The sequence below is a fragment of the Arvicanthis niloticus genome, chromosome 20, assembly GCF_011762505.2.
Source record: "Arvicanthis niloticus isolate mArvNil1 chromosome 20, mArvNil1.pat.X, whole genome shotgun sequence".
NCBI lineage: Eukaryota > Metazoa > Chordata > Mammalia > Rodentia > Muridae > Arvicanthis > Arvicanthis niloticus.
In genome coordinates, this window is record NC_047677.1 from 27,364,229 (window position 1) to 27,390,275 (window position 26,047).

Consider the following 26,047-nt stretch of genomic DNA (forward strand, 5'->3'; position numbering starts at 1 on the left):
CTGTAGCACAGACTAGCCTTGAACTGGGTATATATTCCAGGATGGCCTTGAACTCCTGATCCTTCTACCTCCACCTCCCAAGTGCCAGGATTACATGTGTGTACCTCTATTATCTGGTGTATGAAATTCATTCCCACCCCACCCCCCTACTTCAAGACCGAATACTTTGAGGTAAAAATGTTGCTCAAAGCATCACTTAGAAAAGCCCTAGAGGGGACTCATAGGGTTCTCGAATTTTCTTTGGTTTCAGGATCACACGAAGAGCTGATGGCCGAGAAGGATTTTATGATCCAGAAAGGCCAGGATGCGATGGGAGTCACATCACACTACCCCGACTGCTCATGTCAGGAAGGACAGACAGATACAGGAAGGGGAGGGTTGAAGGAGGAAGTGTGTGTCCCATGTTTCCTACAGGCTGTGAGAAGGGAGAGACCCAGGAAGGAACGAAGATTCCCAGGTTGGGGAGAGGACTAGGCACAGGGGAGGCATGGGTACCTTGGCTCCGTGCTTGCCTGGCATTCCCGGCATGCCCCGCTCTCCCTGGAAAATGAAACAAGAGAAACCATGAGGAAAGGACCAGACTCAGAGTTAGGGCCTGGGCTTGAGCATTAAGCCCCCTGTGAGTTCTGAGGACCCTGTCATAGCAGCGGTGACATGGGCCGTTCCCCTCACTTCCGTGACATCATCTTGCAGGAAGTCCTAGGTCACAGGTGTAGAGCAGAAAGGAAGAGAGACAAAGAGATGGGGTTGGAGGGTTTAAAATAGCAAGCACACACACACGCGCACACACACAAGCATGCACACATGCACACGTATGCATGCACCAGTGGTGTTAGAACCTAGTCAGGGGGCTAGCCTTGAACTACGTATGCCACTAAGGAGGACCTTGAACTAACCCTCCTACCTCCACCATGCTGGGCCTTGAGTCAGGCTGTGGCAAGAACAGCCATGTGACTACCTACCTGCTACTATGGGCCTCTCCTCCCACCTGTGCCCCATTTTACCCCCATTTTTAGTTAGGTTTGCTAACGTGGCACTTAGTGACTTGGGCCAGACATGAGCTTCTCTCTACTTTTATTCAGGGGCCTCCTTTTCCCAAGCTCCCTGGGCTTGTGAGTTGTTTGTTTTTCTTTCTGATCCTGCCTGGCCAGACACAGAAGCATACTGGCTTTTCTGGGATTTGTGGGCAGGACTGTGCCTCTCAACTCTGTCCATCTTAACGTTCAATGTCTTCCTCTCCCCTGCAATCCTAGATCTACAGGAGGAAGGGGCACAGGGAAGGCAGTCATACCATCGCTTGTCACAGTAGACAAAAGGGGGCAAAGAGAATGTGAGTCAAGGCTAGACTCCAATTGTCTTGCCTCATGCACTGAACCCCACACAGTACCCCAGTATAAAGATGCAGCAGTGTCCTGCCAGCCTGCAGTCGCTTGTCTCAGCCGATGATGTTGCAGGCGGTAATCCAGAGCCCAGATTCACTGACTCCCACCTGACCTGTATGCTCCGTATGCCCAGACTCTTCCCTGCTATCTCAGAAGACTACTTTGCCGTCCCTTCTCCAGACAAAGGCTGGAGTGACTCCCACCCTCTTCCTCTATGCTCGGCCTCCTCACTGCAGTCTCCATGTCTAGTCTCCCAGCACAGCAGTGAGATAATGAGGCTCCCGACTTCACAGTCTTCGCTGCCCATAGATAAAAGACTCGGGGATGCTGGGCTCTGAAGTCTGCCTCCATCCTAGGTCCCACGTGCAGACAAACCGCCGTGTTCTTAAACACGCTAGCCACTTCCGCATGGCTCTCTGCCACTTCCTTAGTGCAAAGCCATATTTATACCTCCATGAGACGATTTACTGTCCCCATGTCCCGGTGCTGGGTCTCCCACCCAGCAGGGACCACTTTGTATCCTGAACCCCTAGTGATCCAACCCAGGGCTTTCATGCATGCTAGGCAATTGTTGAACTCTTGAACTTCATGAGATGCCTTTACTTTTAATTCTGAGACAGGCTTCTCACCAAGCACTGCAGGCTCACCCGTGAGCTCACTTTGTAGCCCAGACAGGATCAGGATCCTCCTGCCTCAGCCACTTTGCACTCGGCATCTGTACACATGCTCACGCCCGTCTGTGACAGACATTACAACATGCTCGCCTTCCTAGAGCCAAGCACTTGAGTTCTACACAAGGCCCCAATCGTTATGTCCAGACACCAAGTAAATCCTCTTCCACCCTGGCCTGCTCAGGGTGCCTGAGGGGTCCAGCCAGCACAGGCAGGTCTGCTCTGTGGCCAGCAGAGGGTGCAGGAGGACCTACTCTGAACTTTACCATCTTGGCCGCAGTGGTCCTAAAGTCACGTCAGCATCCTAGGTGGCAAGTATCTCGAGAAGAGCAGGTCCCCTGATAACAGTCCACTGGACTCCACCACGCTGACCCAGCTAGAAGTCCCCAGACAGAGTCCCCTGGTGTGTGCAGAGGGATGTTGGAAGGAAGTTACCTTGGAAGGTCCTGGCAGCTCAGAGGCTTCGGTTTGTCTCTCTCTCCTGGTTTTTGTTGGTGGTGGTTCCTTAGCTTTCTGCAAGGTCTCTGAACTCCCTCCTGTCTCCCTTGTGTGGAGCTGGGCTAGGCGTCAGCGTGACTGTTTCCCTCTCTGAGTTGGTGCAGTACAGTGAGCTGAGCCTAGATCTATTCTCCTGCAACCCCCCCCACCCCCCACCCCCCACCCCCACAGCCATGCCCTGGCTGCCTGCATGGCTCTTGGGAGGCAGATTAGCCAGAACTGGAGAGGCGATGCTCTGTCCATAGTTCCAGAAAAAGAGCTCTCTGTATCTCTGTAGGGAGTCTTAGCTTTAGGTGAAACACACACCAGGAGGAGTCCTCTGTAGGGCGCCTGAGCTCCCTTATCTCTGCCCCCACCCCCCTCACTTGATCTTGGTCTCGGGACTTGCTGCCCTCCTGCCCTTTTGCTGGGCAGGAAGCAGGGGCGCCTGGCTGACCCCACACCAGGGCTCTCTCCGCTCTCATTAGCCTCACTACTCAGCTCCAGCCTAGGGGCTTGCCCCTGTCTGACCTCTGGATAGGCCAGAGAGCACTGCTTCCTGGACGGGGGTGAGGCACCCTTCGGGACACAAGACATTCTCTCGGGCTGGCGTGGCCATGGGTGAAGGAGAACGCCACACCGAGGCTGTGGCGTGCCTCTGTGTGATCTGGGGCCTTCTCGTCTATGGCCCTCTCCAGGTTTTCAGTTCCAAAGGCGCAGGTGGAACTGTGCTCAGCTTAGCCCTGCTGGCTGGGTACCACCCTTGGCTTTGTGGCTCGGATCTCAGCTATCCAAGCCGATCAGAATGGCTGTGATTCCTGTCTGCCTCTGCCTTCCCAGTGGGGATCCTAGAGGGGCTTTCCACAACTCCTCTGGACCATCTTGTGGCTGGGCAAGTGGGTACTCCAAGTGTCCCAAAGGGGTCATAGCCTCTCTGTCCAGCATATGATGGCAAAGGATGTGGCTTTCAGTCAGCCACCCTTGAAGGGGGATACTGGCTCTTTAACACAAGTGACAGGAAACAATGAACAGAAGCCTCAGGTGGTGGTGGGGAGGGGTGGGGGGGAAGGACACCGCTGTCACTGTGGCTCAGGAGACAAATGGGTGGAAGGGGCTGCACTAAATGACCTTGAAGGACTGCCCCAGCTTCTAGAGCCCCTTCATGTGTCCCTACCCCCAGTATCAACAGGTCCCCTGTCCTTTGAAGTTTCTTAGTGGGAGGACCCATTCTTTCTAGAGATGACAGGATAGTACAAGCTTGGCTGGAGGGTGTGGCTTCCTAATTGGTGATTTACTGTTCGTTGAACAAGCTGCACGGGGACTTGGCAAGAGGTCTGTCTGGAAGGAGTAGGGGTGGGGCTTCAGTGTCAGCTCCGCAGCCAAGGAAAGGGCCCTGCAGGCTGTGGAGATGAATGGGTTTTCCTAACTTGAAGCCAGGGCTTTACTACAAGGGGTCAGTGAAACACCATCTTTGTTCTCTGTGTGTGTGTATGGGGGTGGGGGTGGGGGTGGGGGGAATTGCCTGGCTGAATGACTGAGAGGTCTGGGTTGGAAAAGCTGGAGGGACTAGGGTAGGAGACACAACATTTTGTTCCAGGCAAGAGTTCTTGGTCTGTCCTTCCTGGAAAAAGGTGGTTGAGTTCCTGCTTCCCTGCCCAGAAGCAAGGACCGGAACCCTGGAAATCCTAGGTCTCCGGTAATTAAGGCTGGCAGGAAGTGATCCAGGGAATTCCTGGGTCCGGTGCCCCATTGAAGGCTTGGGGCTTTGGAAGGGCGGCTGGCTTGTAATCGAAATTTGAGATCTGTTGATATGTACTCAGTCCCAAAGGAGAAGTCAGTTCTCATTAGTCTGTGGTCTATGGAGGGCAGAACAGAGCCCAGAGGTCATGGAGTGGGGGCTGGGGTGAGGCCAGTCCCCTTGAGGCCACAGATCTGGAGCTCATGTCTCCCTGTTTTTATCTGTATCCTTTTCAGGAGTCTGAATGTCCTCGATGAGACTTCCTAACATTGACAGAAAATGCTGTGTGCCCTCTGCTGCTTGGGAATGCCACAGGTCACTTGGACCCTCTGTGGGCCCGGGGCCACAGGGATTTGACAGGAATAGTTGAGGTCCGAGATAGGTTGTTGTAGAAGCAAGCGCCAGCTCAACTATTGAGGCCCATTTCACTGGGCAAAAGCATGCTCTCAGTTCACATAAATGAGGTACCCATGTACCTATATCCTCTGACCTGCAAGGTCTGAATCCAGCCGTGATCTTTCTTTCCACAAAGAGAACATCTCAACAACAACTTCATTTCTTTCCAGCGAAGAAAGAAGAGGAAGCCTTTCGGAATACTAAGTTCTTCCCTTGGAGACACACTAACACACAGGTAGCAAAGTCATTCAGACTAAGGCTTTGGAGTCAGACAGAGCAGGTGTCACCCCCTTTCAGCTCTAGGCTAGGAGGAGACAAACTTTGCTAGAGATGCCACTCCCCCCACAAAATCTTTCTGAGGGGGACTTGAACAGGAGACGATACAATGCTAGGTTCAATCCCTAGCACCACATAACCTGGGTGTGGGGGTGCACTGCTATGATGCCAGCACTTGGGAAGTCAGAAGGAACAGATGTTCGAAGTCACCCTCAACTACCAAATAGACTTAAGGTAAGCCTAGGCTCAGAAAGGGAGGCAGACAGTGTCTGGTACTCTGTCCTGGCATGCAGGAGGTTCATGACAACATTGCTCCTCATTCCACAGAACTCTGCCTCCTTCACAACCTAGGCTGTGGTCCTCTACAAAAAAACCAAAACAACATCAACAACAAAAACCTCGCAGATAATATGGGGTGCACCAGACACAGTACTAACCAGAGTTAGTACTCCATCGGGTGTGTGACCCACAGTGGTCTGAAGGAGCCCCGAGGTTGTGATGTGTGGTGTTTGAGACATTGTTTTGCATTGTGCTAGGTAGATGCTCGCTGTAAAATCTGGGTCAAGCAGGTGGTAGCACACCAGGATACAAATACATGGAAAGTCTAGGCAGGAGGGTTGGCCCCTAGGCAGGGGTTCAGGATGCCCAAGGGTGCTAACCACCCTGGGCTTTGATCTCAAGTAGCCAGTAGAGCAGCAGGCCTGGCTAAGTGGACACCAGATGCAGCTAGTGGGGGTGTTGGTGGGAGTGTCTCCTTCTTGTACTTTATAGGCTGAGAAATTAAACTCCACTTCATGTGCCACGCCTGGGAGACAGAGCAAGAGGAGCTCACATGGCAGGTCCACCTGCTACATTAAGGACGCCCCCCCCCCCTTTTACTGTGACCACAATGGGGAGGCTGCATAGCTGTCTCAGCTCAGCGTGACCATCACTGGTTGTCTCCCTCCCCACCACCAGGGGGGAGGGGAACATCTTTTGGCACTTATATCCATTCCTCCTCCAAATTAACTTCTCTTCCTTGCGCCTTCACTAAGCACAGAGTGGGAGGAGGGAAAGAGAGAGAGGGAGGACTGATGGGTACAAATGGGGCAGGGATGGCATTCAGCCTTCCTCTCCTAGAGAAGCAACAGAGAGAGAAGGCACTTTTGGACAGGCTGGTGAGACCTCCCTTCTGATTCCAGCATGGCTAACACCATCTATGCAACTTTAGGTTAAGCGCTAACACCCAGGCGATAAAGGTCTCTCTGCCCCGGCTGTGGTAAGGATGGAGCGAGACGGGTGCCATTGTGCGCTGGCTAGACTAAGACATGAAGCATGGCTGTGCTTGACTTTGGGTATACGAGTGACAAGTGTCTGACGTCAGGACTGTGAAGGAAGCACCCGTCTGTCTCCTTGCAGGGGACCTATCTGCTAGTGAGCTAGGGTGCACTGAGGTGATAGGACGAGGGCACCAGAAGAGAAGGACAGGCACAGATGTGGGGTACTGAGGCTACCAGGGAGGTGGCTGGGAGGGGTGAAGGCCCAGAGAGGTCGAAGGGGCAGCTATGGCTGTTACTATCAGAAACTATGAGAAGATACTTCTGGAGAAGAGCAGAGAGGTGTGGTCTAGCAAAGAGAGGAGGGATACAAGGCTCAGTGGAAGGGATGGGCTGAGCGAGCTGCCCCTGAGTCCTACAGTTGAGGAGGCTCTGCTGTCCTAGACATAGGATGAAAAGATGGGGCCTGAGGTGCCAAAGCACTACACCTCACAAAGCTCGAAAAGGCCTCCAGGGGGTGCGAGTGGTCAGTCTATACCCAGGAAGCCATGGCTTCCCTGAGCAAGAAGGTATTGTAACCTCAACTCCTGTAGACTGGCCTAGGCCAGTAGCTCCAGGCCTCTGGTGCTATGGCACTCTCTCTCTCTCTCTCTCTCTGTCTCTCTGTCTCTCTGTCTCTCTCTCTGGCACTGGCCTTAGGAAGTCACTGATGGAGCTCTTTCTGGAGGGACACCATGGAGAGCAGCACAGTCCTGTTTTCCTGTCAGGCGAGTACTGTGCCTGAGCCTACCACCTCCTTCTCCCCAGGAGCCACCCCTCCCTCAGTGGTACTGCAAATTCAGGGATGCCTGGATCGAATGAACCTTGCTATCACCTTCTTACATGGAAGATGACCGTGGCACAGGGATCCAGTATCAGGACACCCTACCCCACAGCTGGGCCCTCTCCAGCTTCGGGACAACAGTGCCCTGAACTGTTTTTGAGGTACTGGACTTCTCGTTTGCAGCGGAGGCAGACGCCACCGTCACAACACAGTCCCAGCCAAGGGCATCACCATGACCCCAGGGACTCCTCTGCCAGGGTCTCCTCCCCTTCACAGCATGAAAGCCAATCTGACTACTAATGGGAAAACCGTGCTGCTGCATCAGGAGGCAATAAATTTTGTGAGTCCGGGTGAGAGAATGGAAGCAACCTCGGGGGCTATAATTTCCACTTCCTGACACAGCGCAAGCTTCTCAGTTTATGCAGAACTAATTAAAGATCTCTCATGTCTCACCGCTTCCCCCACCAGGCACCCATAAAACACACAGCAATGGCAGCCACCAGACCCCAGAGAGTGAGGTGTGTACTCCTGGCTGAGTGAATCTCTTTCTGAGACCCCTGCCCCCGCCCAGACCTTTCCTTCCTGCTGAACTTCCCATTCTGGAAGATTCTGGAGCTTCCCAGCCAGTGACTGGGATCCATGTAACACTGGTACCATGAGACTGACCCAGGCCTGACTTGAATTCTTGTTCTGACTTCTCGTAGCTGAGACTTTGGTGAGCCTCAGTTTCCCCATTTGCTAGGCGGAAGCAAATTTCAGCAGCCCCAGGGGTTATAGGATTGGAAACAGTTCAGGTTGTGTTACAGGACAGTGCTTGGCCCACGGCTGGCACTCAGTAAGCACTGCTGCCGTCGAAAGTACTACCCTCTCATGGCTATTGTAGTAACTGCTTCCCGGTCTTGGCTCAAATGGTTTCCTTGTCTAGGATGCCATTTCCTCCTAGAGTTGCTAAAGGACCACAGAGACTGACAGAAAATGTCCACAAAGCTTTTCTTCCCCTCCAGTCAAGCAGTCAGAACCAGGTCTCTTCCCATGCAGGTAACTTGGCTGTGTGACCCATTTGAGCAGAGGGTTCTTAGGAATTGCTGTAGGTGAGGACACTGGAAGGGTGCTCTTATGTTTAAACCTGCCCACCTCGAAGGCTGACCTGGGCCTACCTTGCCATGGGGAAGCCCATCCAGCCTCCTGGAAGCTGAAAGGCACCAGGAGAGGGGAAGCCACCAGCCAGCATCAGCCACAGGACTGAATAGGCTATCTCTGGCCTCCTAGCTATCATATGATAAGATGCTACTCCTCTGAACCCAGATGGAACTGCAGAACACCAGGCTACCAACCAATCCACAGGAACATAAGCCAGCCAATTTGGGATACTTTGTTACACAGTACTAGCTAGCTGATACACATGCCCACTCACATGGTTGAGCTCTTGGCTGTTTTCTCCCCAGTAATCGTCTCCAACTCTTGCCAGTTGGGGTCTATCTTTCCACCCTGCTTTCAGCATGCTTTGTAGTGGTAGCACTTAACAGTTACTTGTTTTGTTTTGCCGGGTAAGGCAATCTGTACAGGACTACTTGTCTGTCTGGCCTGAGAACTGTCCAAGAGCAGAACTAGGTTTGTCTATATCCCCCCCCCCCCCGAGGTTCAGCATGGACCTTGTGTTAGAGGGAGCCCAATATTCTGGCTCACCCGGTCCAGATACCAGACACAGCCATCCAGATCAATAAGAGAGAACTTTTTTTTTTTTACTTAAGGTTGGGTTGGGCCACCAATCTGCTGAAGCCCTGTCCCATCAATTCCCATTTGTTCCTGAGTATTCAGACAGCTTTATAAACACTGAGGCTTGCATGGCTGGCACATGTGTGAACATGCACTGCTTTCCACCCAGCCCTGGCCTGTGTGCACCCCTGTAATGAGGCCCCTCCTCAGTTCCCCAAGGAAGAAGTAGTGTCCCCTCCTGCCCCTCTTGCTTACCTTGCGGCCATGATAGCCCTGGATCCCTGGGTCTCCCTGGGGGGTGGGGAGGAAGAAAAGCCAAATGGTTTTCCCTGCCAGACCAGCTGGTGCTCTTTGCTATGTAACACCACCTTCTGCCTCCCCTTGACACCCCTGTTCTCTGGAGGGCCCCTAAACCCAGCTTCTGCAGGGACAGATCTCAGTGCCAGCCAAGGGCCTGGATACTGTTCTGATGGCTGAAGGGTGAGGGGAGGGATCAGTTTGTTAGAGACCCAGGACATCCAGTTTGGGTTCTAGCAAACAGTCTTCTCTGTGGCCACTCCTCAGGGCTCTGCCTTCACATCTATAAAGTGGCAGCCACCACCAGTGCTTTATGTCCTTTGGTCCCCAGGGTTTCTGACTTCAAAGTGAGGATGTCTTTGTCATCATCGGCTTCCAGGCAAAATTTTACAAGTGATCACTTTGGAGGTTTTGGTGGTTTTTTTTTTCCTATAGTTGACAGCTTTGAGACACTGTGACCATGTCATGGCATCTGTCTGCCTTGTGTTTTCAGCTAGAACACAAACTCCCAGGCTGGCAAGATTGTGCTTTCTGCTTTCCTTTTTTTAAAAAAATTTTCACCACTAAAGACAGGGTCTCCTGTAGCCCAGACTGGCCCTCTAGCTTGTTATGTAGTTACAAGTAACCTTGAACTTCTGTTCCTCTTGCCCCTACTTTCTGGGTACAGGGTATAAGCTGTCACACTTTATGAATCACTGGGGATTGAAACCCAGGGCCTAGGCAAACACTCAACCACTACATCTCCATATGGTTGTACTTCCTATGCCAACAACCACAGAGCTTGGTTAGCCTGAACACCTAATGCAACTGAGAAAAAGTTGTCACTAGGACCAAAACAGTTCATAAGAGGAGGTGGTGTTTTAAAAATGGACCACTTTTAATCCATCGCTCTGCTTCAGTCCCTCTGAGCTCCCCCTCAGCTGACACCCCGGGAACACTTCCATCCCCACCCAGGGAAGCACTTACCTTTGGTCCAGGAGGGCCAGGTAAACCCTGTGGAAGTACAAAGCAAGTGAGTGGGTGAGGTTAGCTGAGATTAGCCATGTTCACAGTGGAAGCTGGAGCAGAGAGCCCCTCCCCCATAGCTCCAGGATGTCCTGGAGAGTAACTGAAACCTAGGGAGGGCACGTGGGGACAACAGGCTAACATCTCTGATCGGAACCTGTGGGTACTGTGGGCAACTCTGCTGTGCTCACCCCCTGGAAAGTAGGACAGTGGCCTAGGGCTGGCAACGTGGCTTTACCCACCACGTACCTCCTAATTGAAGACCCTTGCTGGAAAGCTGACCTTGCCCAGCAAGGCCCCGAACCCCTGAAGAAGAGCCTGCTGGCCCCCTCTCCTTGGAGGTTACCACAGCAGCTGGCCATGGTAAGCTGGTGTGGGCACCAAGGGAGAGGCCAGGGGTAGTTGGATCCTGCGGTCTTGGGCGGAGGTCTGGGCAGTAAAAATGGGCTGGAGAAAACCATGAGGCTTAGGTCTAGTCTGTTTTAACTGGTGTAAAAAACACTGTGGGTCCATTTTATAAACAGACTACGAAGAAACAAACAAAAATAGGAACAAAAGTCCGGCTAACTGCCATGCAGAGAGTAAGAGCCAAGTACTGGGTTGGAGGGTAGTAGTTGGCACTTTGAAAGCTTGGTTTTGCTTGGTTTTCTACATTGATTTCCTTTGAGTTCTTCTGCTTTCCCATCTCCCAACTGATAGAGGCAAGACTAACCTTTTCCTTAGGAGGGAGAATTCTGTAAATAAGCCTTTTGGGGACTAAGCATAGCCAGTTCTGAGCAACACAGGCTGTCACTACAGTGCAACCCTCCAGGCCGAGTCAGAGATTATGGTGGGTAGAGGTGTGTGTGGTCCAGGTCACAGGGACCCCTCACAATGGCTAAAGGTCAGAGCATCTCAGGGACCTGGGCGTGAACTTGAGAGATTGTCAGACATACTATTTCTACGCACACTCTTTCTGTGCTGTTATAGCTGCAGAGGACATGGTCTTGACCACAGTTTACAGATGAGGGACTTGGGGATTGCTCTGTCACTGGAAGGGGGTGTCTATGGCACCCATCCCCAGCATGGCTGCCAATCCTCAGGACCCAGGATGCAGGACCCCACTGACTGGGCACAGTAGCATGGATCCTGCATTTACCTTGATAGACACAGTCATCAGAGGCCACACCCCTGAAACCTTTTCAGAATTCACTGCCTTGACTCCCGTTTTCCTATGCCAGGGCCAGGAACAGTTGCCAGAGTCCCTTGAGACTTCTCCCAAGTACTCTGCAGTGACATGGTAGCTTATTAGACTGTCTCCTAGAGGCCATGACTGACATATCCCTGCAGGTGTGCTGGTAGAGTTGGGAGGGCCAACAGGTGAGTAGAGTCTGTGCTATGGATAGCTTCTTGCATAGGGTACTCATGTTCAGGTCCTTGACAAAATGTGTCTGTCATTGGGTTGCTATTCAAGATTTAGAGGGTTCTGGAGATTTCTAGGGAGCAAATCTTGAAGAAGAGAGAGAGGGATACTTACAGGTGGCCCTATAGGCCCTGGCAGTCCTGGGTGTCCTAGAGGACCACTTGGTCCTGGGGGACCCGGTGGTCCTGGAGGGCCTTGGATGCCAGCCTGGCTTTGTTCCCCCTGAAGTTAGAGAAAACATGCGTTAGAGAGGAGATCTGGGAGCAGCAGTCACATTGTCCCCGTGGCCCCCCCCTCCGCCGCCCCCGGCCCCCGTGCCATGCATCTGCTGAGGCCTCGGAAGGCGGTGGGGCGGTGATCGGATGTTGCTGCTGCGGTGACTGACGGTGAATGCATGCAGCGGCTAATGGCAGCAGGAAGAGGATCAAGGCACGGAGTTACTGAGCTGTGGGCCTTCTAGGGCACATGGTCACCAGGACAGGGACCCTGGCAGCAGTGGCAGAGACAGTGAGTGAGAGACAACCCCTAGCCTGCACCCAAGCCCCGTTCCTGGCCTGATGCCAGAGCTCAGCCCAGGTGGTCTGCACCCTGCCTCTATCTCTCTCTTAATGTAGCAAGTCCATCATCCGCCTCAGCCCCGGGCCTCCCAGAAGCACAGGGTCCCTGTTTCCTGTCTCAGAGTTTGCTGGTTTTGATTATCTATTTCAGGGGATCAAATGAGACCCTAGGTCAGAGGTCACGAGCTTCATCTGGCTCACTGCTCACTGGAGCAGCTCGTCAGCCAGCGCCTTACACGTTGGAAGTGGGCTCCAGCACCATCTGCTAAACACATCCGCTCTTACACAAGCTTCCCCTTTCTGCTGACCTGAGACCATCTTGCATAATGTGTACAATCAATACAGATTTATCAATAGGAAGTGGGTAAGCCATCTCATGTCCCGTGATGGCTGGCGGTATAAAACCCTTACTCCCCAGAGAATCTGTAGCAGCCATGAGGTCAACTCCTGCTGGCTCTGCTTTGGAAACCAGGTCAGGGCAGTACAGAAAATTTTGGCATGACCCTCTAGGGCAGTGGTTCTGAACCTGTGGGGTCATGGTCCCTTTGGGGGTCGAATGACTCTTTCACGAGGACTGCATGGCCCTTTCACAGGAGCTGCCTAAGACTATCTGCACATCAGCTATTCGTATTACGATTCATAACTAGCAAAATTACATTTATGAAGTAGCAGTAAAAATAATCTTATGGTTGGGGTCACCACCACACAAGGAACTGTATTAATAAGTAATCAGAGCGTCAGGCGCGTTGAGAACCACCGCTCTAGGGTCTTCCTCTACTAACTGGAAATGAAAACTGTGGCCCCACAGGGAGCTGGTATACAGTTTATGTGATTAATCATGCATGGTTCTTGTGTGTATGTATGTGTGTGCGTGCGTGCGTGCGTGCGTGTGTATGTGTGTAAGACAGACATCAGTCTTGGGTGTCGTCATTTCTTTTGAGACAGGGTCGGTCTCTCTCTCTCTCTCTCTCTCTCTCTCTGGGACCTGGAGATGACTAGTTAGGCCAAAGTGGCTTGGTCAGAATGTCCCAGGGATTCTCCAGTCTTTCCTATCCTAGGGCTTCCATTACCAGCATGTGCCTACGGATCCAAACTTGGCTCTTCCTGCTTGTCAGACAAGCAATTTACCAGCTGAGCCACCCCTTACAACCCATTAGGCAGAGTCCTCGGTAAATGTCCAACAAAGAATGGCTAGTGCACGCAGGGCTATACGATAGCTGTGCTCGGGGGTGTGGGGTGGGCGTGTTTAGAAGCACCACCTTAGCTTCCCTAAAAGCAGGGCCTGTCTGCAGCAGGATGAGCGGCAGTCAGCGGGCCTGGCCAGCTAGCAGCCTCCTGAGCAGCCCTGGGAGTCCTGGGAGGCTCTCGAGGATTTGGTGGGTAATGTGATCCGTAGCCCACAGGAATGGGCCGAATACTTAACAGGCTGCACGTGGCCCATGTGACCCTGTATTTTTAGCTGATCGTTGGTGTGAGTTTTCAGTCTTATTCAGTCAGGTACGTGAGCATCCATGCTCCTGAGCTATGGCACTCAACAGGCAAGTAGCTCAAGACCCTGCCACTCCCTGCTCCCTGGGCCCTGGAGACACCTGAGCCAAAGAAGGCAGATGAAAAGTAAGACAGGCAGCCCCTGGCCTCATGTGACCTCAGACTGTAGGGACAAAGCTGCCCGTTGTCCCTGGGGACCTGCTCCTGGCTAACCCACCTTGGAGGCAGCAAGGCAGGAAGATAGGAAAGCAGGCGTTGTGTTGGGTGTGGGTCAAGCCTGCTCTCCAAACACTCTCCTTCCTCACACCCAGGTTCTGCATGGTCAGTTAGCAGGCTGTGTGTCCAAGGTCCCACCGAGAGTGTGAGCGTAGGCACCAGAGACCTGGCTCCTCTTGCCATTCCTGTAACTTTGGGGGAGTCGTTCTGTGAGCCTCAGTTTTATCACAGTCACTGTGCCTATTCTTATTTTCCAGAGCTGAGGCACACTGGGAAGAGATAGAGAACCTGGGTGTAAATCCTCACTCTTCTGTTTATGGGCCGTGACCTCAGGCAACGTACTGAACCTTTCTGAGCCTTTATTTCTGTGTCTGTAGAATAAAGTCAGTGGCGTTTGCCTCACGACCCACTGAAAGACTTAAAGTCGGCCTGCAAAATGGATGTCGGAATGCCTGTAGTTGGTGCCCGTCAGGCGTCATGTTGTGATGTGTGCTGTGTATTCATTCCCACATTTAAGGCATCACCCGGGTGATGTCAGTCTAACTTACTATAACTGTTAGATGCAGAAGGTTCTAATAATATGGATAGCCCAACTGGCCTGTCAGGACCCCCAGTTTGTGCCAAGCCCCTGGGGAAGCCCCATATGGTATCTACCTGAAAGGTCCGCCTTTTAATGACTGGGGGTGGAGCCAGCCGCACTGAATTGAGGAGAGGCAACAGCTGAGGAGAGATATGAGTTGGAAGGCCAGAGGGCAAAGGCCAGAGGTCGCAGGTATTCAGAACGATGCAGGAAGTCACCAAGAAGGTCAAGTAGAGAGAAGAGAAGAAGAGGAGAGATCAGTGTAAACATGGCAGTAGGATAGATTAGGTGAAGGGCACCCTTGAGCCTCAGCTCAAGTGACAGACACCACAATGCTGATCCTGCCTTTGGCTCTCTTATAAGCATCCTTCCTCAGCTCTGGAGACTGGCTCTCAGCCCCTGTGAGTTCCAGAAGAGGGTCTCTCCCTGGCCAAGCCCACCTCTGGAACCACACCAGGCTACTCAAGGCCGGGTGATATACCACCCAACACTGCACTGCCCCACCCGGGGCCTGCTGGGTGGACAGCGGCTACTGGGCTGGGCACTGAGAGCCCACAGAATGAGCTAAATTGGTGCGTGGAGCCAGGCTGGCGTGTGGTCCCCTGTGGGTTCCTTTTTGGTGGGGGAAAAAAAAAGGCTGATGTCAGCAAATCTGAGGCCCATGGTCAAGGGAGGCTAAGCCTGGCTCCCGGGGCTGGGTTGGCTGAGGGTGTGGTTGGTGTAGCACACAGTAAGTGCTGCTGAGGCTTCACTTGGGGACTGGCACACTCAGTAAAAGATGCCTTGGGAACGACCAGCCACTTCTAGGGGGACAGGCAGCTTTTGATCACACTATCTAACGGCCTTTCATTTGCGGTGATTTCTGCTGCCGTCTGTCTTCCTATTCAGGTAGGCGGAACTTGAGGAAATGGCTTGAAGGTTAGAACCCATATGAAGACCTTGGGCTCAACCACCCATGTTTAAGGGCCGTCCCCCAGTTCACGGGAGGCTTTGGGGGAGGGCTGGATGTTAAGAACTACCATCCATCTCTGCTGAGAACACAGCGAGGAGCCCATCTGGGGGTCCTCCAGAGGTTATACCTGCTCTACCCTCTAGGGGCAGCTGCCACACACTGAGCCATGCAGAGCCCCATCCTCCCATGCTGGGGCCCAGAGATGTGCAGTGTTGAGCTCTGTGTCCAGGAAGCGTCTCAGCCAAGAGGGGCTGGAGCCCATCGAGAACCGACAAACCTTTAGGGGAATTATCGGGTTGGAGCGCAGAGCTGCAAGCGTGCCGCTTGGGTACTCCTGGTTTGGGAGGCAGCAAAGATGAAGTCACATGGAACAAGAGAAAGCCCACAGGCCCTCCTAGTAACCCTGCCTGATACCAGGGGGCTTCCCATCCATTGCCCAGCCCTTTCCTTTCCTGCTAGACAAGAGGTAGGGGCTGGCCAGTCTCTTTTGAGATCTATCAACCCTTCTATCTATCCCCCCACCTCTGCATACCTGCTAGCTTCCCCACTCACAGTTTCTTCTAAGTCAACTTGCCTGCCAGTTGGGTATTTACATCTTCTATCCCTGCCTGAATGCAGTTCTCAGACTATGCTTCTGGAACCTTCTATCACTGTCTCCTCTGTTCTTGTGCAGGGTTGAGGGGCAGAGAGCCGGCTCTCCCCAACCTGAGCATTCCTCCAAGCTTGATGGCACCCTGCAGAAGCTCCAGCAGTTGTATTGTCTCTGTGCTGGGTGGGTGGGGAAGGGGATAGGGATGGGGGATGCTGTATTTCTTTTGGATAGTAAAACCATCTTGCGAGACTATCATTTCAAATAAACACAGCTGGCCTTCTGGTGCTGTCTCGGGATTGGACCGGTCTGAACAGCAGGGTCCTGCAGCCCCGAAGCACATCCCATTGACAAACCAGTTCTGCCTGTGAGGCCTCTTATACACCAAACCTAGCATAGCCTCTCTCTGATCCAAGGACCCAGATGTCAGAGACTTGTCATAGTTTTCTGTGTTCTGAGAGGCTGGGCAGAGGCTGGCCATAATAGCCACAACTTCCCAGAGACCCTGAGCCTGTTCTGTGTTGGGGGTAGGGGTAGAGTGAGGGGGTCTGTGGTAGACTCCACCCTTAAGATCTCCCTGCCCAATTGTAGCAGCAGCCAGGACAACAGATTGTATGTTTCTGGTACACTGAGGTCCCGTGGATGGAAGGTCACCTAAGATGCTCTTCTCCATACTTGCTGCCCAGGCCTGAGCGTGATACATGTGGTCTACAGACTGTTTCACTGTGTTCCACTGAGGCTTCAGGGAGGAATCAGGGACAGGGAAGGACAGGGCTCTGTCCCTCTCTGTCCCCAGCAAGAGCTCTGCTGTCAGTACACAAGTGAACCTTGAGTTCCCTTTACTTAGATGAAGCCAGGAACAGTCAGGGTCAGGAGGGGTCGGGGAGGAGCCATCTCAGTCCAGAAACACCCTACCCCCACCATAATGTTCCTGCTGAGACAGGCTTCCTGTATTCTTAACAGGGAAAATGCACACTGCCCCAAAGGATACCAGATGATCTCCCCTCCTGGAGATGTGGGGCATCTGAAACCACGGCTAACTCAGAAGTCCCTCATATTGTTCGTTACTGACCCCCCACCCCCTCACACACACACATACAACACACACACACACACGCACACACACACACACACACACACACACGAATACACAGACACACGCATACACCACACACACGCGCGCGCATACAACACACACACACACACACACACACACACACACACACACACACACCACACACAGGGCAGAGGCACACACAGACCCAGGCACCCCTCCTGGCCAACAGAGGGCAAAGTGACACACACATTCAAGAGACTCTCGGACACTTGTTCAGCAGACAAACAAGGCCATTGCAAATGGACACAATGACCTCCAGACACAGTACTGAAACCAAGTCATGGTTAGCTGTAGGGCAGAGCAGACAACGCCTTACACAGGGTTGCAGGTTCCTCCCCCAACTCTCCAACCCCCAACTCTCCCACCCTCCAACCCTAGTAGTGGCTGGGCTTCAGGATGGACCACAGAGCACCCTTGGCTTGAAGTATCACTTACCCTGTGTGGGTACTCTCCACACTGACCCTAGGGAGGAGAGAGGAGGAGAGAGGTGTTAGGCGTTCATTGGGGGCATCTGTACACCCATAGCACACCATGTATCTCCTCACTGGTTGGTACCACTGCTCTGCCTTGGCCCTCTTGAGGCAGATATAGTGGTCCCCCTTCCCTTGTATCTAGTAGGCAATAGGAGGAACCCCCTAGGGTCTGACCAGAGGAGGCTCCATGGGGTTCAGGGATAGGACCCCCCACAACAGGCCCTCTACCATGATGGTAGGACTAGGAATTATATCCAGCCCCGTTGTCAGCCCAAACCCTGGGTTAGTACCCAGCAGCTCTAGAGAGGAGTCCTGATTTGGGGGGGGGGGGGCACAGACTCTATGATGGCTTATGGCTAGCAGGGCTCTGGGAATACCTCCTCTATGCCAACAGTCCCAGGCTCCTGCACCACTGCCCAGGGGTAAAGCTACCAATCTTGGCCAGAAAGTGAATGACAGCATATGGAGGAGGTTGGGAAAAAGTCAGACCAGTGAGGTCATAAGTTCATACCGTAGAGTGAAGGGCCCTGCTGGGCGGCAGGTGGGAACCAAACTTAAGACTGACAGGTTTGGGAGGGGAGTGTCACCGTTTTTCTCTTACACACTGGGCACCTATGGGCTTTATGTAAAACTCAGGTCTGGTATGGGGGCTGGAGAGATGGCTCAGCAGTTAGGAGCACTGGCTGCTCTTCCAGAGGTCCTGAGTTCAATTCCCAGCAATGACATGGTGGCTCACAACCATCTGTAATGGGATCTGATGCCCTCTTCTGGCACCCAGGTACCCATGTACACAGAGAAAGCACTAATACACAGAAAATAAATAAATAAATCTTTTGGGAAAAAAAAAACCCCAAAGCCTCAGGTCTGCAAGTGCCTACCACGACCCCTTTCTGGCCACTGTGACCTCTTTCTGCCTGACAGAAGGCTTGGCCCAGGCTCAGGTCTAGGTACCTCAATGGCACATACCTTTTCTCCCTTTTGTCCCTGAGGTCCCTACAAAGAGAAGGAAATGACTGTTAGGGCTCATTCCTGGGCCACATGGTCCCCAACCTCCCTGCTGGGGACAAGGAAGAGGATCTACAAACCGGCTGTCCTCGAGGACCCACCAGGCCCTGCGGGAGAAGAAAAAAAAACAGGTGTCAGTGGGTAGGTAGATCACAGACACATGCCTGGTTGGGTTGGGGGTAGATCCTGGGCTTCTAGGAGCTTCTCAGACTGTCCCAAAGTCCTACAGGTCATGACGACCTAAGTCCAGATGGGATGACCGTCTATGCCAAGCCTCAGTGGGTGTGGCCAATCGCTCCTTGGTCCCCTCGCCTTTTCCTCCAGTCATTGACATCTCAAAGACCCCTCTACATGGGAGGCGTGGGTGTTGGGGTGTTTTGCTCTGAAGGACCTTACTTGTATACTTCACCTAGGGTCTCAGGAGACCCCAGCACAGCCTGCTTCCTGTTCTCCTGGTCACTGAACCAGAAAGGGGTGGGGGCATAGGTGGGTTAGGCCAGTGCTGCAGACACACTGTGTGAGGTCTGTGGTACAGACAGGAAGCCAAGACAGATTCCCTAACCCATGTTTTGAGCTCCCTGGAGGCACGATGGGACTTGGCATTTCTGTCAAGGTTGTTCTTATCTGTTGGAAGAGTAGGGTTCAGCGACTGATAAGCTTTCAGGAGACTGCTCCAAAGTCCTGGGTAAGGAGGCCCATGCTGATGTACAGGACAGAAGCATGTGTGGGCTGTCCCCTCTAGGGCAGGCTCTGCAGACCTTTGCTGGGCCAGAGGAGAAGGGGCTGGGTATCACCTCTGCCTCCCAGTGCCAAGAGAAGAGCAGTGTTCACACATCGCTCAGGGTGAGGCCACAGAAGGCTGGTCACTTCCAGTCTAACACACTGTAAATTTGAACCCTTGCCTGAGCTTCTGAGGTAGCTGTTAGGCCTATGCTGGCCTGTGGGGAACCACCTGAGTGCCAGTCCTCTGGGTCCCTGGGCATCTGTGCGTGTGACCTCAGTAAGGTAAAATGTAGAGAAGGGTCCTTCTCCTGCTTCCGACTTAACTGGATCTACCTTGAAACTAGGACACTCTGAGTGGGCTCACAGTGGCAGGGCTGGAGAGTCTGAGAACAGCTCAGGGGAAGCCACTGTGGAAAAGTAAAAGGCCACCATCTCCTAGGACACCCCCCAACCTCCAACCTGGAGAGTATTAGATCATCTTGTTGGAAAAGGCTTGCTTGCCTGATACCCTGGATGTCTCCTGTGCAGGAGAGACAAAGCTTGCCACTTCTCCCTGTATGGCGTGAGGATCTAGGGCCTGCTGTCTGTGACAGGCAGGCTCTATCCCTTTGTAGGAGAGACAAGGCTGTCCCCTACCTATCGTGTGAAGGAAAGGAAGTAGGGGGGCTTACCGTCTCCCCTTTAGGTCCGGGGTGGCCCTGGAAGGAAAAGGGTTTCATGTACATTGTTTAAACAACAAGTCCCTCACCCTGCCTGCTCCAGCATGCTCTTCTCTAATCTTTGAGGTTAGCTTCTCTCCTCTCTCACGTGGTCACATGATCACCTCTCACTTAGAGCTTCAAGCTGGCTGAGCCAGAGGTGGGACCATTTCCCCTTTCACCTTCCCAGCCACACTTGTAATCACCTGCTCTTCAAAGGCAAGCACAGGTGACAGTGTCTCCCTGGACTCCAGCTACATCCACTCCATATACCCAGGACAGCTTGTGGGGGCAATACCTGGCCTTCTGGTGAGAAGACATTACCACTGTAGCCTCTGGCCTACATGTGGCTTGCTGGGCAGGTGCCCAGGTGCCCAGTTGAGATGGTACCCTCTATCTGAGGAAGAGTTGAGAGATGTACATTACATCTCCAGTGCCTGCATTTGTGGGGACTCCAAGAGTTTTGGAGGGGCAGCCATCTTCCAACTCCTCTGAATGCTAGGACCAGGACACCAAGGCCAAAGGGGTATAGTGACCAGAGGGGGACCCAGGTATGCATATGGAGCCTCAGCTGTGGAGGGGACCCCAACTTTGAGGAGAATAGGAGATACCTGGGCGCTTTGGTGGTCCTGAGACAGCCTGGTTCAGTCTACCTTTCTGCTATTCCTGCTTCCTCCTTGTCCTTCTGGACCCCTGATCTCACGGAGCCACTCAGAACCACCAAAGTCTATGGGTGACTTTTGCTCTGGACACTGAATACCCAGCTTGACTACAGTGATTGCCTACTTGGGGTCAGGGATGACTTATTCAAATAGCTCCTCTTCCCCTTCCCATTAACAATGCCCTCCTGGAAAGTTTTCTTTCTATGGGAAATACCCTCCAATAATCTGAGGTATAGGAGGACCAGGAACCCCAGGTGACTGAGCTGGTCAGAGGTGGGACAGTGCCCATCACAAGGGTCTACTTACCCCAAGAGTCCACTTACCGGCCTGCCGTCAAGACCAATGGGACCCTGTAAATACAAAGACTGGATGCAAAAACCAAGCTTCCCAGGACCCCTGCCCAGGAGGCAGCCTGGGCACAGAATTAATCGTTGTATGTATGTATGTATGTATGTATGTATGTATGTATGTATGTATCTTTCTTTCTTTCTTTCTTTCTTTCTTTCTTTCTTTCTTTCTTTCTTTCTGTTGTTGTTTGTTTTGCAAGACAGGGTTTCTCTGTGTAGCCCTGGCTGTCCTGGAATTCCCTCTGTAGACCAGGCTGGCCTCGAACTCAGAGCTTCACCTGCCTCTGCCTCCTGAGTGCTGGGATTAAAGGCATGTGCCACCACCTCCTGTCTCCACAGTGTTTCTTGAAAGTTAATGTTGGTCAGCACTGAAGCAGCTGAAGGCTCCATTGGCAAGGGTAAAAGGATACTCCGGTGGCCACAGTGGCCACTGTACTACTGCTTCCATGACAGGCCTCCCTCTCTTCAGAGCCTGACCAGAAGTCAATCAGCTCACTTTCTAGGACCAGCCTATGTTCGTATCCTGGCATCAAATGGGATGTATCAGCTCACTCATTCAGCTCCTGCCTGGCCACCACTATTATCTATATGGGTGTCTCTGTCCTTTCTTGTAGCAGGATCCCAGCCCTGAGCTACTGGCCCATGAAAGGTTATAGAGTTGGTCCTCAGTGGCTGGGAATCAGGAGGGGAAATGTGGCCTCAGATTATCTTGGCGATACACTTTAACCCAACCAGGCTTAGGACCTACCTATCTCTGCTAACCTAAGCTCTCTTCACTTACCGGGAATCCAGGGAAGCCTCTGGTACCAGGCTGGCCCTGAAAAGAACACAGCATAGAGGATGAGGGAGGAAGGGTGGAGCCAAGCCCATCCCTGACTCTCTGTTATCACCTGTGAGCTGGCTAGGATGGAGAGGACAGAAAGGGAACATGTAGCAGAGCTTCTGCAGGAACCAGGCTGGAGAGAGGGATGGAAACAGCCTGCATCCTTTGAGCCTACTTCTAGATGTGGCCTGGGATGCTCCTCTGTGCTTGGGCATGCTGAGCCTTGACATGTAAATAGACCCCAGACCAATGGGACTGCCAAAACAATGAGCGGTTTACTCAACTGCACAGAAGTCCTGGAACAAAACTGGGTCCATTTCTTTAATTACAGGCGTTTCTCATGGCCACCACTCTAAGGATGGCTTCAAAGTCTGTAGGACGAGACCGCCAACATGTATGTTTTCAAGCTAGAACGGGTCAGATTGCTCCTGCTCCTCGGGCTTCTCCCAGCAGCTGAGCATTCTCTGGATCCCCATGTCTCGCGGGGAGGAGAGACATCTAGGTTCATTTCCTTAGACTGCAGACTGGGGGAGGCAGTTGGAGACTAGAAGTGTATTTCCTGGTCACAGCCCAGGGGCTATCAATTAGGTTCCCAAGCAACAACACACTGTGGCTGCAGGTCTGCGAGGATAACCCGAAGGCCAAGGGGAAACAAGAGGAGAAGCCTAAAGCCCCATCATGCCCCTCGGGATCCAGTAAGAATTCCCTGACACTCATAACCAGCCAAGGCTCCAGCAAGATGGCTCAGCAGGTAAAAACCCTTACTTCCAAGCTTGATGACTTTAGTTTGATCCCCGGGACTCACACACTGGGAGGAGAAAACTGACCTCTGCAAATATCATCTGACTTTCACACACACACACACACACACACACACACACACACACCATGTAATAAAAATTTGTTTTTTGCTTTTTTTTTTTTCCAGACAGGGTCTCACCATATAACTGACTGTTCTAGAACTCACTATGTAGACCAGGCTAGCCCCAGACTCACAGAAATCCACCTGCCTCAGCCTCCTAGGTGCTGAAATTAAAGGGGCACACAAGTACACCTCCATAATTTTTTAACAAAGAGAAAGCCATCCTCTCCTGCATCGCTGTACAGACCTGGTTATCTCTCTTACTGTCTCTTCTATGCCTCTGTTGTCTGCTCAGGAATAGTGGCTTACCTAATTTTCCTGATAGACACGTCAGCTCTCAGCTTGAGATACCTTCAGTTTACATGACAGAGCCTCTTTGCAAGTGTGGACTGTTGAGTCTGGCAGGCTGAGTTCTAATCCTGCCTTCATCAATAACTGTGTGACATTAAGCCATTGTCCAAACTCCCCATACCCACTCCTCAGCTTCCACATCCCTGGAATGGGAATAACTATGTAATCTCATCAGGCTAGGGAACTACCGTCAGTTATGCTTGTAATGCCCCTTGAAAGAGAAACTCCACTACTGGGTGTGTGTTCAATTAAGATGACCAGAGGAGGTACCAGAAACCAGCTAGATTGCTTGTATGTATTGTATGCAGGAGTGTACATGTTCATGTGTGTGTGCCCATGTATATGTAGGTATAAACCTAGAAGCCAGAGTCCAATGCCAAATGCTTATTCCATTGTTCTTCTTGTAAGTTTTAAGAACAGAGTATCTCTTTGCTGAACCCAGAGCTCACTGATTTGGCTGGGCTAGCCAGTGACTTCCGGGGATCTTCCTGTCTCCATCTTCGGTGCTGTGGTCAGAGACCTGGTTTTAAATGTGCGTGCTGGAGACCTGAACTCAGGGGCTCACTGTTTGCTTTTACTCTCTGAGTCATTTCCCCAGGGTGTCTTGGGATCCCTGGACATCTTAGTTAAGGTCAGGAACAAGGTCCCGTTCAGGGGACAATTTCTCTTGACTCACGTGCTGTGACCCTGACATATTTCTAGGCTCACTGGATCCTTTCTGGACCTGTGGATGGAAGTATCCAGAAAGCTCAGCACAGAAACCATGTCACCCTTTTGGCCGGGTGGTATGGGACCTTTTGCCATGTGAGGGTAGGGTGCTGGTCCACAGGGAAACTGCCTAAAGTCAGCTGCAGGCTCAGGATGGACTCGTGGCAAGTATCCAAAGGCAAAAGCTCGGAGACACCACTCAAATGTCAGAGGGCTCTGGCCTCTCTCCTCTCAAGGGTAAGTGGTGCTAAGAATAGGCCTAAGGAGAAACCCGGAAACCATTGCAATGTAATCTCTGAAACCTCCCAATGTAAACTTTTCTGTAACTGTTCTGGACATGGAGAGGCCCAGGGAAGAGGTCAGGAGAGAACGGTTCCAAGAAGCATCTTCATAGCCATCTCAGCTGATATTTACGTGGCTAAGATAATCACATGGTCCACTAATTACAGTGCCTGCTCCGGTAAGCAGGGTGCATCCTTCCAAGCCAGGGCCAAGTCCAGGACTAACCAGGGCTTTTTCAAGACTGGAGGGATGGGGATGGGGTTAGGGGGATGTTGTCATCGACCACAAGGAAATGGGACTCTGCTTCCTGGAGAGGTTGGGGAGAAGGCAGTTGCGGAGTCTTGAAACTGGACTGTAATTTACATCTCAATTTATGCTGAGCTTATGGCCTCTCCCAGTGCTCACTGGTCAAGCCGATTCCAGCTGGGGAGCTGGCTGTTCGAGGTAACATATTATTATGGCGTATATTTAATATGCTATCCTAGTATTATGTATTATTTATGTAACAGTGCGTTATGTAAAGATTATAAACAGGCAAATACATTTGAGACAGGATCTATGTTGTTCAGGCTAGCCCTGAACTCGTGCTGAGTTCCAGTGGTCCTCCTTCCTCAGCCTCTGAGTAGCTGGGATGGTAGGCAATGTCTGGCTTTTCCTATTCTCTGTTAGGTTATCCTTTCTGATCCGGTCCCCTGCAGAGGGCACACAACTCACCCTTTGTCTTTGAAGGGTTCATAGTGTTTTCACTCACCTAGGATGGTCATGTTTATTATACAGAGAAACTTTCCCTGTGGCTTCTGGGTTTCCTGCCATGTTCAAAGGGGCCTTCTCACCGGGAGTGATAAAACACTTGCTCGTAGTCTACTCCCACTATTTGTGGCTTCGCCTTTGACACCTTAGTCTTCTGTTGCTATTCTTTCCTTTTGTTTTGGTTTGGATTTTGGAGACAGGGTCTTAAGTGGCTCAAGTTGCCTGGAATCAACTATATAGCTGGGGCTGGCCTTGAACTCCTGAACTGCCTGTCTCTATCTCCTAAGTGCACACGACCACTCCCAGATTACACCTAGTATCTTATTCACTGACAATCTGTCTTGATAGAGTGGATGGATAGATTCAGGATCAGGAAAAAAATCGAGGGCAGGGGAGGTAGCTCAGTGGGTAAAGCCCTCGCGGCATGCAACTGATTGCCTGAATTAGATCCCTGGAATCCGCGTAAAGGTGGAAGGGAGAGTGGATTCCATGAAGTTGTCTTCTGATCTTCACACGATATATGCGTGCACACGTGTGCGCACACACACACACACACACACACACACACACACACACACACACACTACATAGAATCAAACCTTCCATTTACCTTTTCCCACAGGCCCTGTCCCATTCCAGAACAATCCACCTTTCTTTTTCTATTATTTTCTCTTTGTTTATGTCTTTCCAGACAGGGTTTCTTCATGTAGCCCTGACTATCCTCAAACTGGCTCTGTAGACCAGGCTGGCCTCAAACCCCTCAAACCCAGAGATCTGACTGCCTCTGCCTCTTGAGTGCTGGGATTAAAGGCGTGTACCACCGCTACCTGGTTTTCTTTCTACTCTTAAATGAAGCTTATTCTCACAAACCATCTTCCCACGGCCCCTGGCTTTGTTCCTGGTCCTTCTCTCCTGATCTAGCTGTTTGTCTCCACTGCCCTGTCCTTTAGTCATGAACTTACTTCTTTCCTGAATGAAGTTCAGTATTTGATGGACAACCCACTAGCGTTCACCAGGATGAGACACACATTACATTGATGGATAAAGGATCTATATATGAAAAGGGAAAATAAACTTCATCCACCCATTTCTGAAATTCATCTTGTTCTAAGGCACCTCCCTCCCCTGGCAGCACCTGCTCCTCCTCCTGGGCAGGGCACCGCCATGTACTATGTGACTCACGAGTGTGGGGTGTCTATGATGACTTCTCTCTTCTAAAGTTTATCTTTATCGTCACCAAAACTCACCCGTGGTCACCTCCAAATGGTGTGCATGCACACAAACACACACACACACACACGCACACCTGCATACTTGCACTCGTATACACACCTACACACACACATGCATGTGTGCATGCATGTGCTAACATGAACACAGTAACGTATATTTTGTGGCCCTGGGCATTTAAAGAGCACCCACCAG

General features: G+C 51.9%; 1 protein-coding gene across 1 annotated transcript in view; it reads right to left on the reverse strand.

The window, feature by feature from the left end:
* Positions 1-26,047, reverse strand: part of Col13a1 (collagen type XIII alpha 1 chain) — an 82,420-nt gene that overhangs the window by 37,340 nt on the left and 19,033 nt on the right. The window contains exons 6-16 of the mRNA XM_076917092.1: positions 21,628-21,663; positions 20,823-20,849; positions 19,811-19,837; positions 18,497-18,523; positions 18,378-18,404; positions 17,374-17,400; positions 14,355-14,420; positions 11,554-11,661; positions 9,999-10,025; positions 8,991-9,026; positions 496-540 (exon numbers count right to left, since the gene is read on the reverse strand). Coding sequence (XP_076773207.1) covers positions 496-540; positions 8,991-9,026; positions 9,999-10,025; positions 11,554-11,661; positions 14,355-14,420; positions 17,374-17,400; positions 18,378-18,404; positions 18,497-18,523; positions 19,811-19,837; positions 20,823-20,849; positions 21,628-21,663 — 453 coding nt within the window. The remainder of the gene's footprint in view (positions 1-495; positions 541-8,990; positions 9,027-9,998; positions 10,026-11,553; positions 11,662-14,354; positions 14,421-17,373; positions 17,401-18,377; positions 18,405-18,496; positions 18,524-19,810; positions 19,838-20,822; positions 20,850-21,627; positions 21,664-26,047) is intronic.